The 20,712-nt window shown below is 35.2% G+C and overlaps 1 protein-coding gene across 1 annotated transcript in view; it reads right to left on the bottom strand.

Moving 5' to 3' along the window:
• The window catches only part of KLHL1 (kelch like family member 1), a 386,506-nt gene extending 384,764 nt beyond the window's left edge, over window positions 1-1,742 (bottom strand). The window contains exon 1 of the mRNA XM_030842541.2: window positions 516-1,742. Within this exon, the coding sequence (XP_030698401.1) occupies window positions 516-1,018 (503 nt within the window). The 5' untranslated portion in view covers window positions 1,019-1,742. The remainder of the gene's footprint in view (window positions 1-515) is intronic.
• Window positions 1,743-20,712: the final 18,970 nt, after the last annotated feature.

Here is a 20,712-nt window from a genome sequence, read left to right as displayed (position 1 = left end):
GAAGATAATCTTGCTGTCTGGTAGCCTACTGTCCACCTCATTACTCCTGGAATATAGATTCAAGCCACAGGGATCCTAGGTAACCTGCCAAGTCAGTTTCTAGGCCAGTATATGAGATGCATTTGAATGGTGTTTAAAGGAAGTTCCTCCTCATATCAAATAACTGGGAGACTGATGTATGTAATTTAATGACAGAAGATGACAGAAGAATACTACAACCTCAGAAATATGAGAACCACTCTACATGGAGAGTTATCAAAATGCATATATATTCAATATGTGATTAAGCTCCGAAAACTTGGGGAAAGAAAAGCAATATGCATGAGCCAATAGAAACTAAGGAGGAAACTTTTAATGAGGTTGCAATTTGAGTAATAAAAACCGGGTTGGCATCTCTTAACCAAAATTTTCAACTTGAAACGTTTTAGACTTAGTAACTACCCAGAGTGCACAGGGTGGGGGGAAACGAGTGGAAATTGAGGAATGCTTGGATGTCCCATGGGGACTTACTGTACCTGTGTCCACATCCTTCACCTGTTGCCTGGCTCGAGTTGGCCGGTTCCACTTTGAGCTCTTGCAAGACAAGCCCTTTTTCGTGTGGTCCAGGAAAGTCCATGCCTGGCACCTCCTCCTCTTCTAGGGACTCCACGTAGAAGAGAGTCCTGGCCGGCTGGTGGGTGCCCTGCCCGGGCGCCCCTTGCTGCAGCCTCGTGGCCACTGGCAGCAGGGTGCCATTCAGTGGGTTGAAGGAAGAGGAGGAAGAGGACGGGGAAGCAGAAGAAGAAGAGGAGGAAGAAGAGGAAGGCTTCTTCCAGAAAGTGCTCACGCTGCCCTTCTCTTGGCTTTTGAGCAGGCGGCTCTGGCTAGGTCCCCAGTGCTCGAAGCTGCTGCTGCTGTCTTCTTGCAGGCAGCTGCCCCCGGCCGGAGCGCCGGGGGACTGCGACGGGTGGCTGAAGAGTTTCCAGCGGAGTCGCAGGATGTGCTTCACATCAAAATCTTTTCGCCCAGAGCCTGACATGCTTGACACAAGGAAGGCAAAGGGGATTCAGCGGATGCAGGAGTAGACGGGTCAGCGGGTGAGGGAGGCCAACGGAGCCCGGGGTTGGAGGAGGGGGAGGGAGGCGCCCTCTGCACCCTGGCAACAGACGGGACCAGGCGGCTGCGCGCCCTGCCAGGCGACGAGCGGAGCGCGGACAGCAGAGCCGCGCGGCTCAGCGGCGGTCAGGTCCGCAGGACCCGCGCGTGGTGAGCTCAACGGCCGGGAGCAGAGGAAGGAGCTGGATGCAGAGGGTTGAGAATCCCCGATCTCCTTGCGGGGTCCCCGTGGTTACCGCGCGGGGAGGGACGACCCTGATGCTGGAGATGGGCGAGGGAGAGAGGTCTGCGCGCTCCGAAGCTTCGGAGGCAGCGACAGCTGAATACACCTCCCTGGCAAGCACCGGTGGCAGAGCCTCCGTGGAGAAGCTGTCGGCTCCCCTATCCTTGCAGCTTAGAGTTCAGTGCCTGGGGAGCGCAGAGAGAAAGATCCCCAAGTCGCGAAGAAGCGCACCCCCCTCCCCTCCGCCTTCTCGTTGCACCTGCGCTCCTGCCACTGGTCTCTCGGAGGATGCTCTGAGAGCTTGCGGGTACCTCTGAGAAAGTCAAATGCCTTCTGCAAGGCGAGAAGGGGTGGTTTTATCTAGTCAGTTTGTAAAAGAGAAAAAAAAAAATCTATTCCAGAAAATATAGGAAGGCAAAAAGAAAAGCCCGCGCCGGTAAAGCTGTCAAGGTCCTCACAGTACAATTTTCTCTCTGCCTCAGCGCCTCCTCCTCCAGCGTCAGTGACGCAGATGTGCACTGGGGCCTATACGGAGAGATGGAGGGAGGGAGGGAAGGCTTCAATCTTCTTTATGCAAGTGTGTCTGCTGCTCTTATTGTCCCCTTGCGTGGGTCCTGTCACCTTTGTTCATTCTCTTTCCTCACTACATTACTATGTAGCAATAAAAGTAAAGCAAACAGGCAATATGCTTTAGCATCAGTAGACACCAAACATGAATCATGGCAGCGTAAACTTAACAGGCTGCCATCGGTTTTCAGGTTGCAGGTTAATGGCTTGAATTATTTAATAAGCCACATCCTTTAACCTTTAGCTTTAGTTTCTCTGTAGTGAGAAGAAAGAAAGGAGGATGTTGGCGTCAAAGTGTGATGATGCCACCATTCTGACAATTACATTGTGATTCTGCCATTAATGCACTCAGGCAGTGCTTCACCCTGGGGGCCAGAGGCACGCAGTAGAAATCTGAAGATGGGCATCTTAGCGCAGGGGACGAGTTTTGCAAAATCAGTGTATTTGGTGCGTCGCCTTAGAATGAAAGCTGTTCTGTAAACCAAGAAGTGTAATAAAATAAAATAAAATTTCAAGGCATAACCTTCTAGTACATAAATCATGATATAAAATGTATGGAAGAATTTAGGCAATAAATGAGTATATCCAAAGGCTATTATTCTGCAAAAATCTCTTGTTTGAAGAAGGAAAGATGTGCTTTTCCTTATATTTAGAATGATGAGGATTATGATCCCTTTCTAGCTATGACTACTTAGAAATTTTTCAGCTTTTCCTTTAATGAGCAATTAAAATAGAACCCAGGCACCTTTGCTAAAGCTAAACTGGGGTCAAAGAAATAGTAGTTTCCTTAACTCAACAAGGAATATGATTGTTTAATGAAATGAAATTCACAGAAATTTATGAAATCCAAAGCTTCAGCAACCCCCAACAGGGCACGGAAAGACAGAAATCAAATATTAAAGTGCAGTTATATTCCTGTTGTGTTACCCCATTGTTGAGCAGTAAATTTAAACAGAAACTGAAGCTAAATTTTCAGTCCTTCCTAGACAAAGTTGGACATTTTAATAAAACAAGAAATTAAGCACACAAAATCCCTACTTTAGAGGAAGAAAAATCACTATTGTGCATTTTAAATATTGATTTATGCCACAACAGCTGGACTGCAATCCCCTGTGCCTTGATTTTTTCTTTCAGTATTCAGTGTTTAAATAAAAAAAAGTAAAAAGCCCTTTAAAGCAAACAATGGTGACAGATCATTTTTATCCAAGAACTGAATCAAGTAAGTATTTCCCTTAGGGAAGAAAACAGTGTATGAAATTACACATCACAAGCAGGGCAGAGAAAACTTTCCATCAGAGGTAATATAGAAATATGAAATGTATATAATTAACTGACTTTTGTAGAAATTGAGGCTTCATAGATTTTCTAAATTGATGTAATTTAAGTAATATTAAATGTATAATACAAATATATTTATATTTTATAAATATAATATAATATAGCATAAGTGATATGTCTGTTATATCTATAGTTTCTTCCTTAATTAGTACCTATAACTTTAAAAACTGTAATATAAAATTCATTTTTGTTGTTATTCTAAAATTCTATTTTGTATTCCCTTTTACTTTGCAATTCTGATATTATTATCATACAGTTTAAAAGTTATCTGTTCAAAGGTCAGTAACTTCTATGACCCAAAAGAAATGTAATATTGCGTTTTAGTATAAAGGAACATGAATTAAAAGATTGTCATTTTTAACAGATGGTGATTATATATTGATTATATATATATTTTTTAATTTTAGTGTTATATTCTATTATTGAGATGGAAGGAAGGAAGAAAGGAAAGATGAAGTAATAAAGGAACGAAAGAGGAAAGGAAGGAAAATGAAGGAGAAAGAAAGAGAGAGAGAGAGAAGGAGGAAGGAAGGAAAAGAAAAAATAATTTACTAAGATAGCATGACTAACATTTACATATTGTTAGAAAGCTCCTTGAAAAAAATATGCCTTGTCAGATATGCACTCATTCATTTATTTATCCACTACTCAAACTAAAAAAATTTAACTTAGCACTTACAGCACATTAGGTCTAATGCCAAGTAGTAGCAAATATGGAAGAATTAGGTTCCTTGCAGCTGGCTGTAACAGCTAACAAAGGATGATATTTTAGTCAGTTATAATTTGTAATCTACTTCTGAGTTGATTAAATTATGATTTAAGATAACCAAGATTATAAGGAACAGGGCATAGACATAATAAATTTCACTTTTTAAGTATTCTAACAATCACATTACACTTTCCTTTAAAGACAAAATCAATTCAATTTTTCTAATCCTGTTTAATTAAATTGAACTGTCATTTCAGTCAATTAGGGTCTTTCAAATGACCCTAATTGCCATAGTTTCCTGACAAAATCTTATCAAAAAAGATTAATCAGGATCCTGAAAATCCAGAGGATGCTCAAACATTTACTACTATACACATAGATAAAACTCTTCACATAATTAAATTCAACATGAATGTTAAATATGAAACTGTAGGAACTGAAAGTTCCTACAACTCAAGCATTTAACCAATAAACAAAATTGGATGTGGATCCAAACATTTTCTTGGTGGAAAATTTTCTCTTTTACCAATCATTTTCTAAACACACTCAATTAGATGTGTGTTTACCCCAGGTAAAGTAAATTGTGATCCTCCTAAATCTTGACAGTACTTCTACAATGTCTAGTAAGTTGCCTCTACATAATAATACTCAACAAAAGCATTTGAATGGCTAAGTATTATCCAATTAGAAAGTTCAGGCCTCAAAGTCTCCTATATTTTTGATTTTTTTTGTTCATTTTTGTTCTATTTTAGTGAAACATTTCTATGTACAATACTAGAAAATATTATTTAAAATGAATGGTTGTGGATGTGGAAATTAAGGTAGTTCTTTAATGACACTTTCTTTCTGAAAATGAATGAAACAATACCATATAGCACTAATATTAAGTGAGCTCATGTATAATATCCATGTATAATATCAAGAACTTCTACTTCTTAAAGCAAATAAACATAACCTGTTCAAAGTCTATTAATCTTCATTACCGTGTGTATAGTTTAGTTCAGTAGCAATTAAGTGACTGCTTACTAAACATTCGTAGGTGTTAATTGATCCTCAGGGACCATTTTAATCCACTCTACCTCTTTGGCTTATTTGACCTTTTGATTTGAATCAGGTAATAAATGTATATACTTGAGAACTTCTCATACATAAATTTCTGAGTTAATTGCTTGAATGTAGGAATTCAAAATGGCACTAAAAGGATGCATTCATATTAATGATGACCCAGGTTTCATTTAAGTATCTTTTTATTCCCAAAATTGTGTGCAGAATATCAAAAGTGAAAATTCACTATTTTGACATTTGAACTAGGTCCTCTGGTTAATTGCACTGCTCAGGGCAATATGATATGATTAAAGAAAGCCTACTTCTTTTATGGAAATATTTCTATAACTATATAAATATAAATATATAGGTAAAGATAGGTATATTTAATATAGAAATAGAAATATTTAATACATGTAATTATTTTTCAAGAATGTTTTCTACTGTAAAAAACATTTGGGGATATCATAATACTCATTTGTATAAAACTGAAATCTTTTAAAAAGAAAACTGCTTAACTAATACTTTATATTTCCAAAAGTGTTATTTACATAGTATAAAGTAATTTCATTATTTTGCATGTTTTATTTAAATTTTCCATTATCATTGTGAGGTAATCTGAGTGACCTCTGACGTTTTAACCATTAAGAACAAAATAAAATAGTAAGATTATAGTGTATACAATACAGACTTGAAAGTTATAGACTTTATCATGTCCATGTAAAAATGAATAAAATAACAAAAAAATTAAATATTAGTTTCAACACAGTTGCAATTATTTTTTTCCTGGTTAGGAGACCTGAAAATTCCCTCTTCTTTTAAGCCAACCCTGAATGAACTTTGTGGATGATATTTTATTGTCTCATGTCTCATTTGGACGTGGGTTTTTGAAAACTGTAAAGGATTTTCTTATGTCAGGTGTCTATACTTCAGTCTCTCTTTCTATCTGGAGACACATCTGCCAAACTTTTATATTTGCTTTCATCTGCATTATTACCAGATCTTTTAAAAATCTAGGGTCAAAAAAGCATGGCTTAAGAAACTGAGATTCCATATGCCTTATCACAGTTTTGAGTAGGTATACAACATAAATTACACATAGTTTACAAATGCTCCTTTTCCCAGGAGTAACATGTGAACGTGTAACAGCTGAGAACAACATTTTATGCAAACTCTGTTTTAGAAATAATACTGTGACTTTATTTCAAGTAAATTACATATTCAAAGAGACTCAAGAAGTTTATTCTGAGAAATCAGATTCCTTCTGAACATTAACTATGAGTAAATAAGTTTCTAATTTGAATATCATAACACTAAGTATTTGGTATATTTTCATGACTCTTACTACCAATCAAGATGTCTTTTGGTCCCCAGTCCAAAAGAACATTACTTGTCAACCTTGTAGGGAGCTAACCAAGGGATCCCTGCCCTAGAACCTATCTCCTGTGTCTACAGGGACCTCTCTCTTCCTATGCTACACTGGTTGTTAGCCATCATGAAAGATGGAAAATCTCACTTTCTTATAGAATAGGGGAAATTTGACATGTGTTGAATATAGGCATACTGTAAAGTCTGAAAAATATTAGGTTAGATAAATCTGGAAATCATAATACTACATAGAGTCTAATTAAGTTTTTGTGTATACTTTTAGGACAAAATTATAAAGATGACAGTGAGAAAACAAAAGATACAATTGTAGATTATACTAGATTCTTTAAATCTATTCATTCTAGATAGACTCAGATTAAATATTGAATATTTTCTCAAATTGATAAAAATATAGAATTTTTAATGTTATCATTATTTTCTTCTTAAATAATGATCTGGGAAACTAAGATAAGAACTGTAATTTTGTAACATTTTATTAAATGCCAGACAACTTTTTCATTTAATCCTTATAAAAATCTTATTAGGTAGGCATTATAAAAGACTTAATATAAGAAAAATAAATTTAAAACTTTACTTGTCACAGGTATTTTCTTTTATTATCTATCTCAGACACTTTTCCAGAGCTATATATACTTCCTCCTGTTATGTACAAGAATACATTTTAAAAAAGGATACACTCATTATGGGTTGGTATTCTCAATATCCTTTCATGAATTGTGTAATTCAGAGTTTGGAGGTTCATAATTATCTATACATTTGCTCTGCTCTAATAAAAGAGAAATTTCTAGCATTCTCAAAGGTGAACTTTTTAATACTAGTGTGTATTTGTCTGTGTGTGTGTGTGTGTGTGTGTGTGTGTGTGTGTGTGTCTAGACTTGAAAACAAAAATAATGCCTCCTTTGAGACAATAATTTCTGGAAAAATAGAGATTATTTTACTAGGTTAGAATGGTTCTAGAGGGCAGAGAACATATCTTATTTAATATTGAATTCACAGTACCTAACACAGTGCCAATCATGGCATGGGAAATTAATATACACTTTTTGAATTAATAATAATGACAAATTTGGGGAATGGGGAGAAAATAGCACTAGTGAAGGAGAGAGAAAAAAACATATTTAAACAAAGGTACTATAAAATTGTGTCTGGAGTTATTTTATGTAAGAGCAAATAGAATTATAAGAGTGGTTTCTGGGGCTCCCCTGGTGGTGCAGTGGTTGAGAGTCCACCTCTCAACAGGGGAGAGATGCAGGGGACACGGGTTAGTGCCCCGGTCTGGGAGGATCCCACATGCCACGGAGCGGCTGTGCCCATGAGCCATAGCCGCTGAGCCTGCGCGTCCAGAGCCTGTGCTCCACAACGGGAGAGGCCACAACAGTGAGAGGCCCATGTACCGCAATAAAAAAAAAAAAAAAAAAAAAAAAGAGTGGTTTCTGGAATATCAGCCATATTACTAAATGATTCTAAAATACTAAACTATTTCAGCATATATTCTGCATATTCATTTTAAGAAAGAGGCAGGGCAATGTGCAATATATTTAGACAAATTTTCATTGTAATTATTAAAATTTATTTTAAAAGTCTTTACATTTAAATTTATAAACTATAGTTACATTAGAAACAAAAAAATTATCCACCCATGCATTGCTTCATTTACAAACATATATATATATATATATTTTTTTTAATTGAGCATCTACTATGTGCCAGGCCCTATTCAAAGTGATAAGGATGTGACAATTAAAATAAAAATGTAAACTAAAATCCGTGCCGCCACTTAACTTAAATTTTTGAAGTGAGGGATATAAATTAAAATTCAACAAGTAAATAAGTATATCAGATGATGAAGACATCTATGAAGATAGTATCACACACAGGAGGTAGAAAGTTTTAAAGTGAGGGGGGTTGAAATTTAAGTAGTCTGAAAGGCCAAACCCCACTGGAAGGTGAACACTTCAGCAGTGTCCAGAAGGAAGTAAAAGCAGATGTTGTTCATGTACATTGGACAGTACCCTAGGCAAAAGGAATAGAAAAGCCAGAGCCCTGAGATACAGTACATTTGGAATATTTGAGGGACCATACAACCTGGAGCTGAGTCAGCAAAGGGGAACCAAGTTGGAGATGAGCTCATGGAGGCAGCAAGCACCAGGTTGCTTGTAGGATCTTACAGGCCAGTCCAGGAAGGTTCGTTTTTATTCTGAAAGAGATGGGAAGCCATTGGAAGATGTGGAGCATCGGTGTGATGGCATCTGGCTTTTATTTCCTAAGAACACCCTGGCAGCCATGTTTAGAATAAACAGAAGAAAGCAAAGTAGGGAAAAGAGACATTAGGATGCTATGGCAATAAAGGTGATAAGAGAGGATAGAAGTGTGCACCAGGAGTTCTGGGAACGTCTTGCATTTCTAGGACATAGAGTTTTCTAAAAGCTCACAGTCCTTTTTTTTCCTTCTAGATTCTGTTTTATAATGTCTAATCCTATTTTTGCTGCCCAAAGATAATCTCTTCCTCCATTTTTTCTGGTCTTGTTCATTGATGTTGGATGCTCACATAACTAAGGTCATCCTCAGGTATTAATGGGCAGTTTCAACCAGATAAAATAATTTGTATTTCATCAAGATTTAGTAAATAACCATGCTTTTCCCCAGGTTTTAAAAATTTGACCCAAGAGATACTCAAAATTCTTTATCATTCTTTAGGGATTGCTAGAAATATTAGGGGCAGCACAAGCAGTCACAGCCTAGGGTGGGCTCTCCAGTTTGAATAAAGACAATCTTGCTTTTATCTGTTTTATAAATAGGGTTCTGCATGAGTTTAGATATCTGAAGAGTTTCTACTGTTAAAATTTTTTTTAAAACTACTATCATACTCTCAGGTTGAACGTAATTTAGAAAATTACAGGCATGTTGGCAGAACAAAATATGGATTATTTCTGAGTGAATGGATCCTTTTCTATATTTTTTAATCCCTTTCACCACGTTACCCAATGTTACTACACATAGGTTATTGTGTATATGATTAAGCTTATCCTAAGGGCATAGGACTAACACATATTAAATTTTGCACCATACCCTTTTGAGGGATGGTTTCTGATGAATTTATGATTTAGATTCTAAAGGAAAAAGAAGTTTAATTTAAAAAAAGTTGAAAGTTTTTTTTTTTAACATCTTTATTGGGGTATAATTGCTTTACAATGGTGTGTTAGTTTCTGCTTTATAACAAAGTGAATCAGTTATACATATACATATGTTCCCATGTGTCTTCCCTCTTGCGTCTCCCTCCCTCCCACCCTCCCTATCCCACCCCTCCAGGCTGTCACAAAGCACCGAGCCAATATCCCTGTGCCATGTGGCTGCTTCCCACTAGCTATCTACCTTACTACGTTTGTTAGTGTGTATATGTCCATGACTCTCTCTCGCCCTGTCACAGCTCACCCTTCCCCCTCCCCATATCCTCAATTCTGTTCTCCAGTAGGTCTGCGTCTTTATTCCTGTCTTACCCCTAGGTACTTCATGACATTTTTTTTCCTTAAATTCCATATATATGTGTTAGCATACAGTATTTGTCTTTTTCTTTCTGACTTCACTCTGTATGACAGACTCTAGGTCCATCCACCTCATTACAAATAGCTCAATTTCGTTTCTTTTTATGGCTGAGTAATATTCCATTGTATATATGTGCCACATCTTCTTTATCCATTCATCCGATGATGGGCACTTAGGTTGTTTCCATCTCCGGGCTATTGTAAATAGAGCTGCAATGAACATTTTGGTACATGACTCTTTTTGAATTTTGGTTTTCTCAGGGTATATGCCCAGTAGTGGGATTGCTGGGTCATATGGTAGTTCTATTTGTAGTTTTTTAAGGAACCTCCATACTGTTCTCCATAGTGGCTGAACCAATTCACATTCCCACCAGCAGTGCAAGAGTGTTCCCTTTTCTCCACATCCTCTCCAGCATTTATGGTTTCTAGATTTTTTGATGATGGCCATTCTGACTGGTGTGAGATGATATCTCATTGTAGTTTTGATTTGCATTTCTCTAATGATTAGTGATGTTGAGCATTCTTTCATGTGTTTGTTGGCAGTCTGTATATCTTCTTTGGGGAAATGTCTATTTAGGACTTCTGCCCATTTTTGGATTGGGTTGTTTGTTTTTTTGTTATTGAGCTGCATGAGCTGCTTGTAAATTTTGGAGATTAATCCTTTGTCGGTTGCTTCATTTGCAAATATTTTCTCCCATTCTGAGGGTTGTCTTTTGGTCTTGTTTATGGTTTCCTTTGCTGTGCAAAAGCTTTGAAGTTTCATTAGGTCCCATTTGTTCATTTTTGTTTTTATTTCCATTACTCTAGGAGGTGGGTCAGAAAGGATCTTGCTGTGATTTATGCCATAGAGTGTTCTGCCTATGTTATCTTCTAAGAGTTTGATAGTTTCTGGCCTCACATTTAGGTCTTTAATCCATTTTGAGCTTATTTTTGTGTATGGTGTTAGGGAGTGATCTAATCTCATACTTTTACATGTATGTGTCCAGTTCTCCCAGCACCACTTATTGAAGAGGCTGTCCTTTCTCCACTGTACATTCTTGCCACCTTTATCAAAGATAAGGTGTCCATATGTGCGTGGGTTTATCTCTGGGCTTTCTATCCTGTTCCATTGATCTATCTTTCTGTTATTTCATCCATTGATAAATGCTTATTGAGCACTGTTAAAATGGCAGTACAGTGGCAGGTAATGAAAATACAAATACAAATACATATAGCCTAATAAAGAGATAGAATTGTAAGAGAATGATTCTAAACCATTAAGTATTACAATAATTAATAACAAAATAATAATAATATAATAAATAATAATATTAATAGCATAATACAGCCATATGCAGTATGCCATGGGAGCATAAGTATATTATTGATTGAGAAAATAGAATATCTAGCAAGAAATTTATTACAGTTTTATTAAATACTTGCAAAGGTTTATGTGCACTATTCCTCCTGTTTGCATTTTGATTAAGAAGCAATATTGCAGATTGGAAACTTCACAGGCTTTGAAATCAAATTATGATCCAAAGGCTTCTCTGCTACTTATTAGTTGTATGGCTTTGAGCAACACTCTTAACTTCTTTGAGTCTCAGCTTCCTCATCTGCAAAATGGATGTTAAGGGAGGGCTACTTCGTTAGATTTTTGTGTGGATCAAAGAAAATAAAACCTGCCAACCAACTAGAACTTTGCTGGTGCTTAGGTAATTGTACCTATCTATATTTATTTTGAAATTATGTGTGAATTTAATAAACCATCTTGGTGTAGACAGAATTTTGGAAATAAAACTTTCAATAATTTGGTCTTGTAACATTCACAAATATTTTGTAAAAAGTAGAACTTACTGTACACTTGAGTATTCACAATATATGGATTCCTGATTAATCACAACATTGCTTTTCTCGGTGACCTAGGGGTTTTGCAAGTGAATGACAGCAATTGAAAATCTTTTTTCTTTTTTACATAATTTTATTGTAAGAATAGCCAGTATCATAAATGTCTGTATAAATGTTATAATCTAAAATCAAGTAGGAAAAATGTACTAAAAAATACTTGTTTCAGTTGACAAATCACTTAAGTTAATTTTACTCTCACATGAGTGGGAAAGATGGTGAGAAGTTAATGAATAAAGTGATTTAGAGATTACAAAAATATTATAGGCATTAGACTGTGATGAATTAAGGGGAATTCTGGTGCAATACATGAATTCCTAATAGTGTGAGTGAAACAATTTTACTGAGGAAACATAGAATTTATGTATATTAACCACCAGATATGATGTATTAAAAGGCATCATCGTGTTTTTATTTGTAGTAAAAATTTAGTCAAGTGTGTTTGCTAGTCAAACTGCTGGTCTTGCATAGGAATGTTAGCTATATTTCCTAAAAAAATTAAAAATTTAATTTGCTTTGAAGAAACAAACTTTCAACAATTGAATATTTCTTCATTTACTAATGCTGTTTTTGTGAATATAATAGACTACTACAACAATTTATATCACAGGATAGACTTCAAATTTTCTGACTTTCTAGATTACTGACTGGAGAATCTAAGATTGACACTTACATCCAATAGAACAAGCTTACTAGAAGATTCATTCATCATTTTGGACCTACTGCTACAAATCTATACTTCCATATAAGCATTGAAAACCCAGACTATGGATTTCTGACTCACAAAAATGTCTAGCCATGCAGAGCTAATTGAAACCACAGGAGATTTTAATAAATCAATCAATTAGTATTGAGAATTGGCTGTGTCCTTAGTCCTGTGATATGAAGGAAATAGGGACCCATTTTGGTAGAAAACACACACACACACAAAGATTTTAAATTATGACTAACTCACAACATATGATGTTTCGTATAGTTTTCTAATTCTTATAATGTACATACAGATTTTGCAGCTTATTTTTCATAATTATTTCACATGCCTGTTTCCCAAACATGCAAATATAAAGCATGGAGAAGCCAAATTAATAATCACAAAGTACTACAGACTCTAATCAGCCACTGCTGAGTCTATTTCTTTGATTAACAAGAGAATTTTATAGGTAATCGAGAATTGTAAAATTTTAATTTTCATATGGAATGTAACTTCTAATATTGTCTACTTCCTTTACAAAAGATTGTGTTTCATAATACATTTGAAAGCCTCTTTTCCTTTGCTGGGGGTATTGTTCTTCAATAAAGCCATAGAGTAAAGCAGTTATCACAGTATGAATTTATTATTTTCTATTCAGACACATTTGTATACATATGTGTGTATATGTAAATTTATAGGTGCATGAACACACAAAGTTTGAAAGGGAATCAAATCATAAAGAACAATATAGCCAACAACATGAAAGTAGAAACAAATAATTTGACATTTATTTCTTTTTGACAGAGATTAGGTCAGCTTATGGGGTAGATATCACTTGCTAGATATTAAAAAAAGTTTCAAAACTTTAAATGGAGTCAATTCACAGAAGATACTGAATTCTGCACAGCTGTAATACTTTAATTGTCATTGTTTTATTATTGCTACTGAGATTGTGACATTTTTGGGGGTGTCATTGACACATACAACCTCTACTATGTCCCCTTTCAATAGGGTATTCCAAGAGAAGACAGTGGAGAAGGAAATTTTAAGATGATGTTGGCAGCTGGTTTCAATGATGTCAGAAGGTCCAGGAGAATTAGAGTTAAGAAAATGAATTTATCGATAAGGAAAGATCTACTCATGATCTTCAATAAAATAAGTGATTTGACTAATCTGCCATTCAGGTAGACAAAGACTGTCCAATACTGAAATATCTAACTTCCTAATAATAATTTAGGCTGTTAGATAGAAATGATTAACTATTGGATTTAGTGTCATCAAACTGTTGGAATCTATTCAGTCAGGGAACAAATATTTATTGAGCACTAGTTATGTGCCTATAACGTGCATAGTGAAGGGGGTTTCTCGCTGTCCACACAGAACTTACACTTTATTTGGAGACAAAAGCTATAAACAACTAAACAAACAAAAAACAAACCCAAACATTTTGGTAAGTGTTATGAAGTGATCAAGAGGGTAAAATAGCAAAAGACATTGCACAGACAGTTCTCTATTTTATGTAGAATCCTTAGGGAAGTGGTCCTATAAAGTTGACCTTAGAACCCATCTGAATGATAGAAATATACATATGTGTGTGTATGTATGTGTGTGTATATATATATATATATATATAATATATATATAAAATGGATGAAGAGATCAGAAGAAAGATAAAATGAAAAAGTGGAAAACCCAATCAACACAAGAGCAGGAGAAAGAGAAAACTAGGAAGAGAATAGCAGCTGAAAGCCACTTAGCAAAGAGCATGGGACATTGGAGGAATATAAAAGTCACTCTTATTGAACATGTAAGGTGGAGAAGGCTGAGATGACATTATCCTATAATTCACAGTATGGAGTTTTTTGTTTGTTTGTTTTTTTAATTAATTTATTTATTTTTGGCTGTGTTTGTTCTTCATTGCTGCGCGCAAGCTTTCTCCAGTTACGTCGAGTGGGGGCTACTCCTCGTTACGGCACACGGGCTTCTCATTGCGTGGCTTCTCTTGTTGCAAAGCCCGGGCTCTAGGTGCACAGACTTCAGTAGTTGTGGTGCGCGGGCTTCAGAATTTGTGGCACACGGGCTTAGTTGTTCCATGGCATGTGGGATCTTCCTGGACCAGGGCCCGAACCTGTATCCCCTGCATTGGCCGGCAGATTCTTAGCCTCTGCGTCACCAGGGAAGCCACAGAGTTCTTTTTTAAAATTGTACCTAAATTGGAAAATTAATGAAGGGTTTAAGTAGTGAAATAATGAAACACTGAAGATTTTTTTAAAAGTTAGCTTGATTAGATTGGAAAATTGCAAGGACCAAAGAAAGAAATACATCATCAGGGATATTTTTTTCTCCATCAGAAAACTCGGTAATATAGCCAAGGATCATTCCATAATAAGTTTCAGAAATAAGCTGGGTAGTATTAATACTTGCTTTCATATAGAGGTGTTATCTTAATTTAATTTAGGAATTTAACATCAGAATTGGCATTTAGTAAATGGGTATAAATTACAGTGCTAGGTTTGTATTTTTTTAAAGCACTTTGCTATATGTTATCTCGCTTTATAAATTGTTTTGATTCTCAAGAGGAAATCAGGACTCTGCAGACTGATAGCAAAGCAGAATCCTGATGGATGAGGAGAAGCAAGCCATGGGAAAAGCAAGAAGAAAAAAGAAATGTTATGTGCAAAGACCCTGGGTCAGGAAAGAGCTTGGTGTAATGAATATTGTGGGGAGAAATAATTTTGAAAAACAGGAGAGGTCGTTATTATTCTTTTCTAGATTATTAACCTAAAGATCAAAACAATGATGTAAACCATACAAATTTTTTATTACTTTTCAGCATTTTCAGAATTATTGATCTAGATCTTCTGTAAGTACCATACCACACTGATCCCTTCCTGCAAACATTGATGTAAAATGTTTATAACCAACAATACCATATCCCAAGTAAATTTGCATATTTTAACCTGCATTATCAATGTATGTTGTCAATTGACATACAGCCCAGAAATTTCATCTGGATAATCTCTAAATTTTAGTCTTCCTCCAGTCTATCTCCAATTACTCTAAAGATTAATTCAATTTTCTTATCTTCTGCTCATTTAGTATTCTGCATTTAGCCTGCAATTTGAACTTCCTGAATGCAGTTTCAATTTTTCTAGCACTGAAGTCTTAGTAGTCCATTTTATTCTATGATTTAACTTCAGAGAGTTAGTTCTGAGTAAAACATGATTGTAAATACCCACGGATTCTTGAAAATTAACTGAATAAAACATTTATTGTCATCTGCTCTCTACTCCTTTTCTTAGGGATCTACCTCAATATTATCTAAAAGAAAAAGAATTCATAAAGAAATAGAAATGGTCTGTAAGTCAAAAATGACATTTTTAATGTGCATAATGAAAAAAATACTTGTACATTTTTATAAAACTGTGGTATCTATGATTTGAGATTCTTTAGAAATAATATATAGAAAAAAATAATAGAATTGAAAGAAATAATTGTGTAGAAAGTACAGAAAGAAGAAACTGAAACAATAAAAATGAAAGGAGAGGCATCAAGAGGAGAATTATATTGATGAGTCTTCAAACTTAACTAAATGAGAGGAGCATTATCAAAATCTACCAAAATTTTAAAATGATACAGGTAAGGCTTACTCTTGGCCCTACAACTTGGCTTTGAATTCTAGCTCTGGTAATTAACTGTGTTAACTTGAAATATTTTCAAAACTTCTCAGAGACTTTGTTTGCTAATCCATAAAACAGAGGAAATAATGTTTCAAAAGGTTTTTTATTTATTTATTTTTTTTGCGGTACGCAGGCCTCTCACCGTTGTGGCCTCTCCCGTTGCGGAGCACAGGCTCCGGACGCGCAGGCCCAGCGGCCATGGCTCACGGGCCCAGCCGCTCCGCGGCATGTGGGATCCTCCCGGACCGGGGCACGAACCCGTGTGCCCTGCATCGGCAGGCAGACTGTCAACCACTGCGCCACCAGGGAAGCCCTCAAAAGGTTTTGAGGAAAATAAATTAATTATATCTTTCATCATAGGGGCCAGCATATAGAAGTTTTTATATATATATATATAATATTTATTTATTTACTTATTTATAGCTGCTTTGGGTCTTTGTTGCTGTGCGTGGGCTTTCTCTAGTTGCGGTGAGTGGGGCTACTTTTTGTTGCGGTGCACGGGCTTCTTATTGCAGTGGCTTCTCTTGTTGTGGAGCGTGGGCTCTAGGCGCATGGGCTTCAGTAGCTGTGGCAGGCGGGCTCAGTAGTTGTGGATCGTGGGCTCTAGAACGCAGGATCAGTAGTTGTGGCACACAGTCTTAGTTGCTCTGTGGCATGTGGGATCCTCCCGGACCAGGGCTCGAACCTGTGTTCCCTACATTGGCAGGCAGATTCTTAACCACTGAGCCACCAGGGCAGCCCCAACTCAATATACATTGATCTCTGTCTTTCTATATCCTGTCTCTAAATTGAAATGGTTTATGATAAATACACTATTAGTATGCAAATTATGGAACTCTTAGTTAATAAATGTTATGAAAAATAAGATATTATAGGTAGAAAACATTACTGATGTTTAAATATTAAAATAATGCATTGATGTCCATAAATTGGAAAGGAAAAAAATAGGACTTTTTGAAGTTGACTTTGAAATATAACCATGTACTTCAACAGTAAGTTCTTTGATAGCAATTTCAGATTATTACATTGATTAATGGTGAAGTGTGACGAGATTTACATTATCAAATTTTTCATTCACTGATCATAGCTAACAGAGTGAGTCTTGAGAGTGATTGTGAGGAATATTCAAAGTTCCATTTACCATTAAAAATATTATCAATTTTTAATGAAGCAGCCCTATATTCCGTTTACATGACCAGACCATATAGAATCACCCAGGGAAGGCAGTGGCCTGATTGTGAAGCCTCATACGAATGTCACTTTCTCATACTAGGGGAAGTCTAAAGATGTCACTGATTGGTACCATCCCCAAGGTCTGTCATCAGGAAGCAAGTGGCAACCACTGGGTAATGGAAAAGATTTCAAATATAGTATGTTAAACCAATAAGAATTTATCATTAAGTAATGGGAAATATATATCAAAAAAGGAACCTACAGAGAAAGTAGTTATTTGCACTTAGAAAATCCTTCTCACAATAAATATTTTACTCAGTGCCTCAAGATGTCACCAAAGATGTCACTTTATTGAATTCTTGTATTTATTTAAGATCATAATATATAAAGGATATTTAATTTGTGTTATTCATAATTTGTGGTTAAATTGCTGAAATATCATCTGAGTATGTTAAAGACAAGATGTAGGCTTTTTGAAAATGAGATTTCCTTTGATAAAAATACAAACAGAATTGAATTTATTTTGTTTATTTACTTTATAAGAATTATATTTAGAGACACAATGTTAAATCCAGTGGAAAGCATTTGTTATTGAATTTCATATGTCATTTTTGTTCATATTCTTCCTTTAGCATTTAGAGAAGATATAAGTAATATATTTTTCTTGTATGATTTTCTGCTTTTGCACATTAGCAAGTGACCATCATTTCCCAAAGAAGCATTGGTGGGGTGTCTCAGCTCTTGCTTTTCCAAGACATTAAATAATTAATAATGTTTCTTGTTTCATACTAGTGTCACACCCTGTTCTAGATGCTACAGTGGCGCTTACATCGTAGTGGAAAAGACAAACAAGAAAATAAATAAGTAAATAATGGCATGGGGTTTTAATTATCATGTAAAAAAATGGAGAACTAGAGAATTCTGAGGGAGCTACAACAATTATTTTTGATAATATGGTTAGAGAAATTCTCTCTGATAAAATGACATTTGAGAGGAGGCATGAATAAAGCAATGGGAGGGTGAAAGGGAGTCTTGCAGTTACCAGGACAATAGTCATTGGCACAGAGAAAAAGTGAAATGGCTCTGGAGCATATGTTTGGCATGTTAGAGCAACAATAAATGGGGCAGAATAATTAAACTGATGACTCAATTAACTGTTGCCCCAAGTGAGAAAATCTCAGCAACACTCAGTCTCCTTGGTTTGTTTGTTTTTGTTGTTGTTGTTTTCCCCCTAAATTTGCCTTTCCCCAAGGCTCACTATCTCATTCAGGCTTTACTACCATTGTTGGGTTGAAACTATATAGTTGCCATTTACCATCCTATGCTAATGATGGTCTAACTTTAAAACAATGTTGACTTAAGTTCTTGTTACTCTGTTTTTACCATGCAGTGCGGTTGATGATAAAACAAGTTCATATATTTATATATACACACACACACACACACACACACACACACACATTTTTATTTTCACAGCTGATAATCTATTTTATTTCCTTTAAAATATTTTTTACTTTCTTATTTATGCTCTGCGATGTAATATTCTTCCACAATGGAATAATTGGACTTTTTCAGGCTTTTTTTTTTTGCATTCATTTTACATTTACATTCAACTGTTCTGAAATTTTGAGTTTTTCTTCAGCATTGTGCTGTATTTGTTTTCACATATATTTTATTCCCTTCTGCTTGAACATCAATTAGAGAAAGGCGTAAATTATGGATGCTTCATTCACAACTAAACTGTTAGGGATAAAGTGCCAAATTACCCTAATTTTCTCAAACTGTCTTTCTAACTCATTAAATTGTTCCTTAACTTATTTTCCTCTGCTTTTCTTCTGATTAAAGTAGATACAAAACTAAGGTTTCACGTACCTATCACCCAAATTTCATGACCAATTAATGAATTGGCTACACACATACATTCCTTCCTATTCTTGGTAGGACCAAAGGTAGACAGAGTGCTTAATCTGATCTGTTAATTCAATATATTGCTCTTATATTTCCAACCTTAAACTGTATTGTTACACTAAATATATAAATACACATCTATATAATCTAAATATCTATAATCTATATCTATAGAGAAAGCAAGTTTAAGATTCAAAACTGAAATTAGAAAGAAAAATTAATTTAAATTGAATAATAATTTAATCATTTAGTTCCTTTTATATCATTTAATTCTTTCTATCAATTAGATATGTATCAACCCTTAAAATAGTGATGATCTAATGAGACAAAAATTGTTCAAGGTAGGAGATATAGATCCTATTAACTTTGTCATTTAAGTGAGAGGATTGCTAGCTGCTCTTTAATAAGTGAGGTCAAAACTAAACTCAATGTGAAGGTTTCAGGTCATGGTAAAATATTGATATTATCCTTCAATCCAGTCTTAATTATTAAATATAATGGACAAAAGTACATAGAATTATGAGTGTAAATAGTCAAAATAAATTAGCTTTGCATTCTGGAAATAAACTTACAAACAGAAGTATATGGACATTAAGATTTATGAGCATGATTTCTATAATCATTTCATAAAAGGAATGCTTTAAAGACACTGAAAATATTGAATTAGCAAACAGATGAAAAAGAGAAAGCTCTGATGTCATCTCCCCCAAACACATGCTTGCACTAAATATCTAAATCCTGCCATATAAAAATCAATGTGAATTTTGCCCTGCCTCAAAGAGTAAGTTAAATTTTTGTGGAAGTGTTTAAAGAGTGCACACCTCAAGTCATTAATAACAAGAACTTATTAAAAAACAATACGGAGTGAAGTAAGTCAGAAAGAGAAAAACAAATATCGTATAATATCACTTATATGTGGAATCTAGAAAAATGGTAAAAATGAACTTATTTGCAAAGGAGAAAGAAAGACACAGATGTAGAGAACAAACTTATGGATATCAAGGAGGGCAGGGGCTGTGGGATGATCTGGGAGATTGGGATTGACATATATACACTACTATGTATAAAATAGATAACTAATGAGAATCTACTGTAAAGCACGGGGTACGCTACTCAGTGCTCTGTAGTGACCAAAATGGGAAAGAAATCCATAAAGAGGGGATATATGTATACGTATAAATGATTCACTTTGCTGTATAGCAGAAACTAACACAACATTGTAAAGCAACTTTACTCCAATAAAATTTTTTTTAATTTAAAAAATAAATAAAACTCAGTACTGTTTAATAAGGAATTTTTTTTTATTAAGTGTGAATTTTGGGTTTTAGAATTATCCAAGTGGAGGCTAAATAGTTACCTGTTTTGTGTAATTGTAGATAGAATTCTAGATTTAGGAAGATATATGGTAGTTGTCATTAATAGCCCTTCCTGCTTTAAGATCTTGCTTTCATAGGGTTATAATTTATGAA

Source organism: Globicephala melas, chromosome 18, assembly GCF_963455315.2.
Source record: "Globicephala melas chromosome 18, mGloMel1.2, whole genome shotgun sequence".
Classification (NCBI taxonomy): Eukaryota; Metazoa; Chordata; class Mammalia; order Artiodactyla; family Delphinidae; genus Globicephala; species Globicephala melas.
Note: the sequence above shows the minus strand (reverse complement) of the source record. Positions and strands in the feature narration are given on the sequence as shown.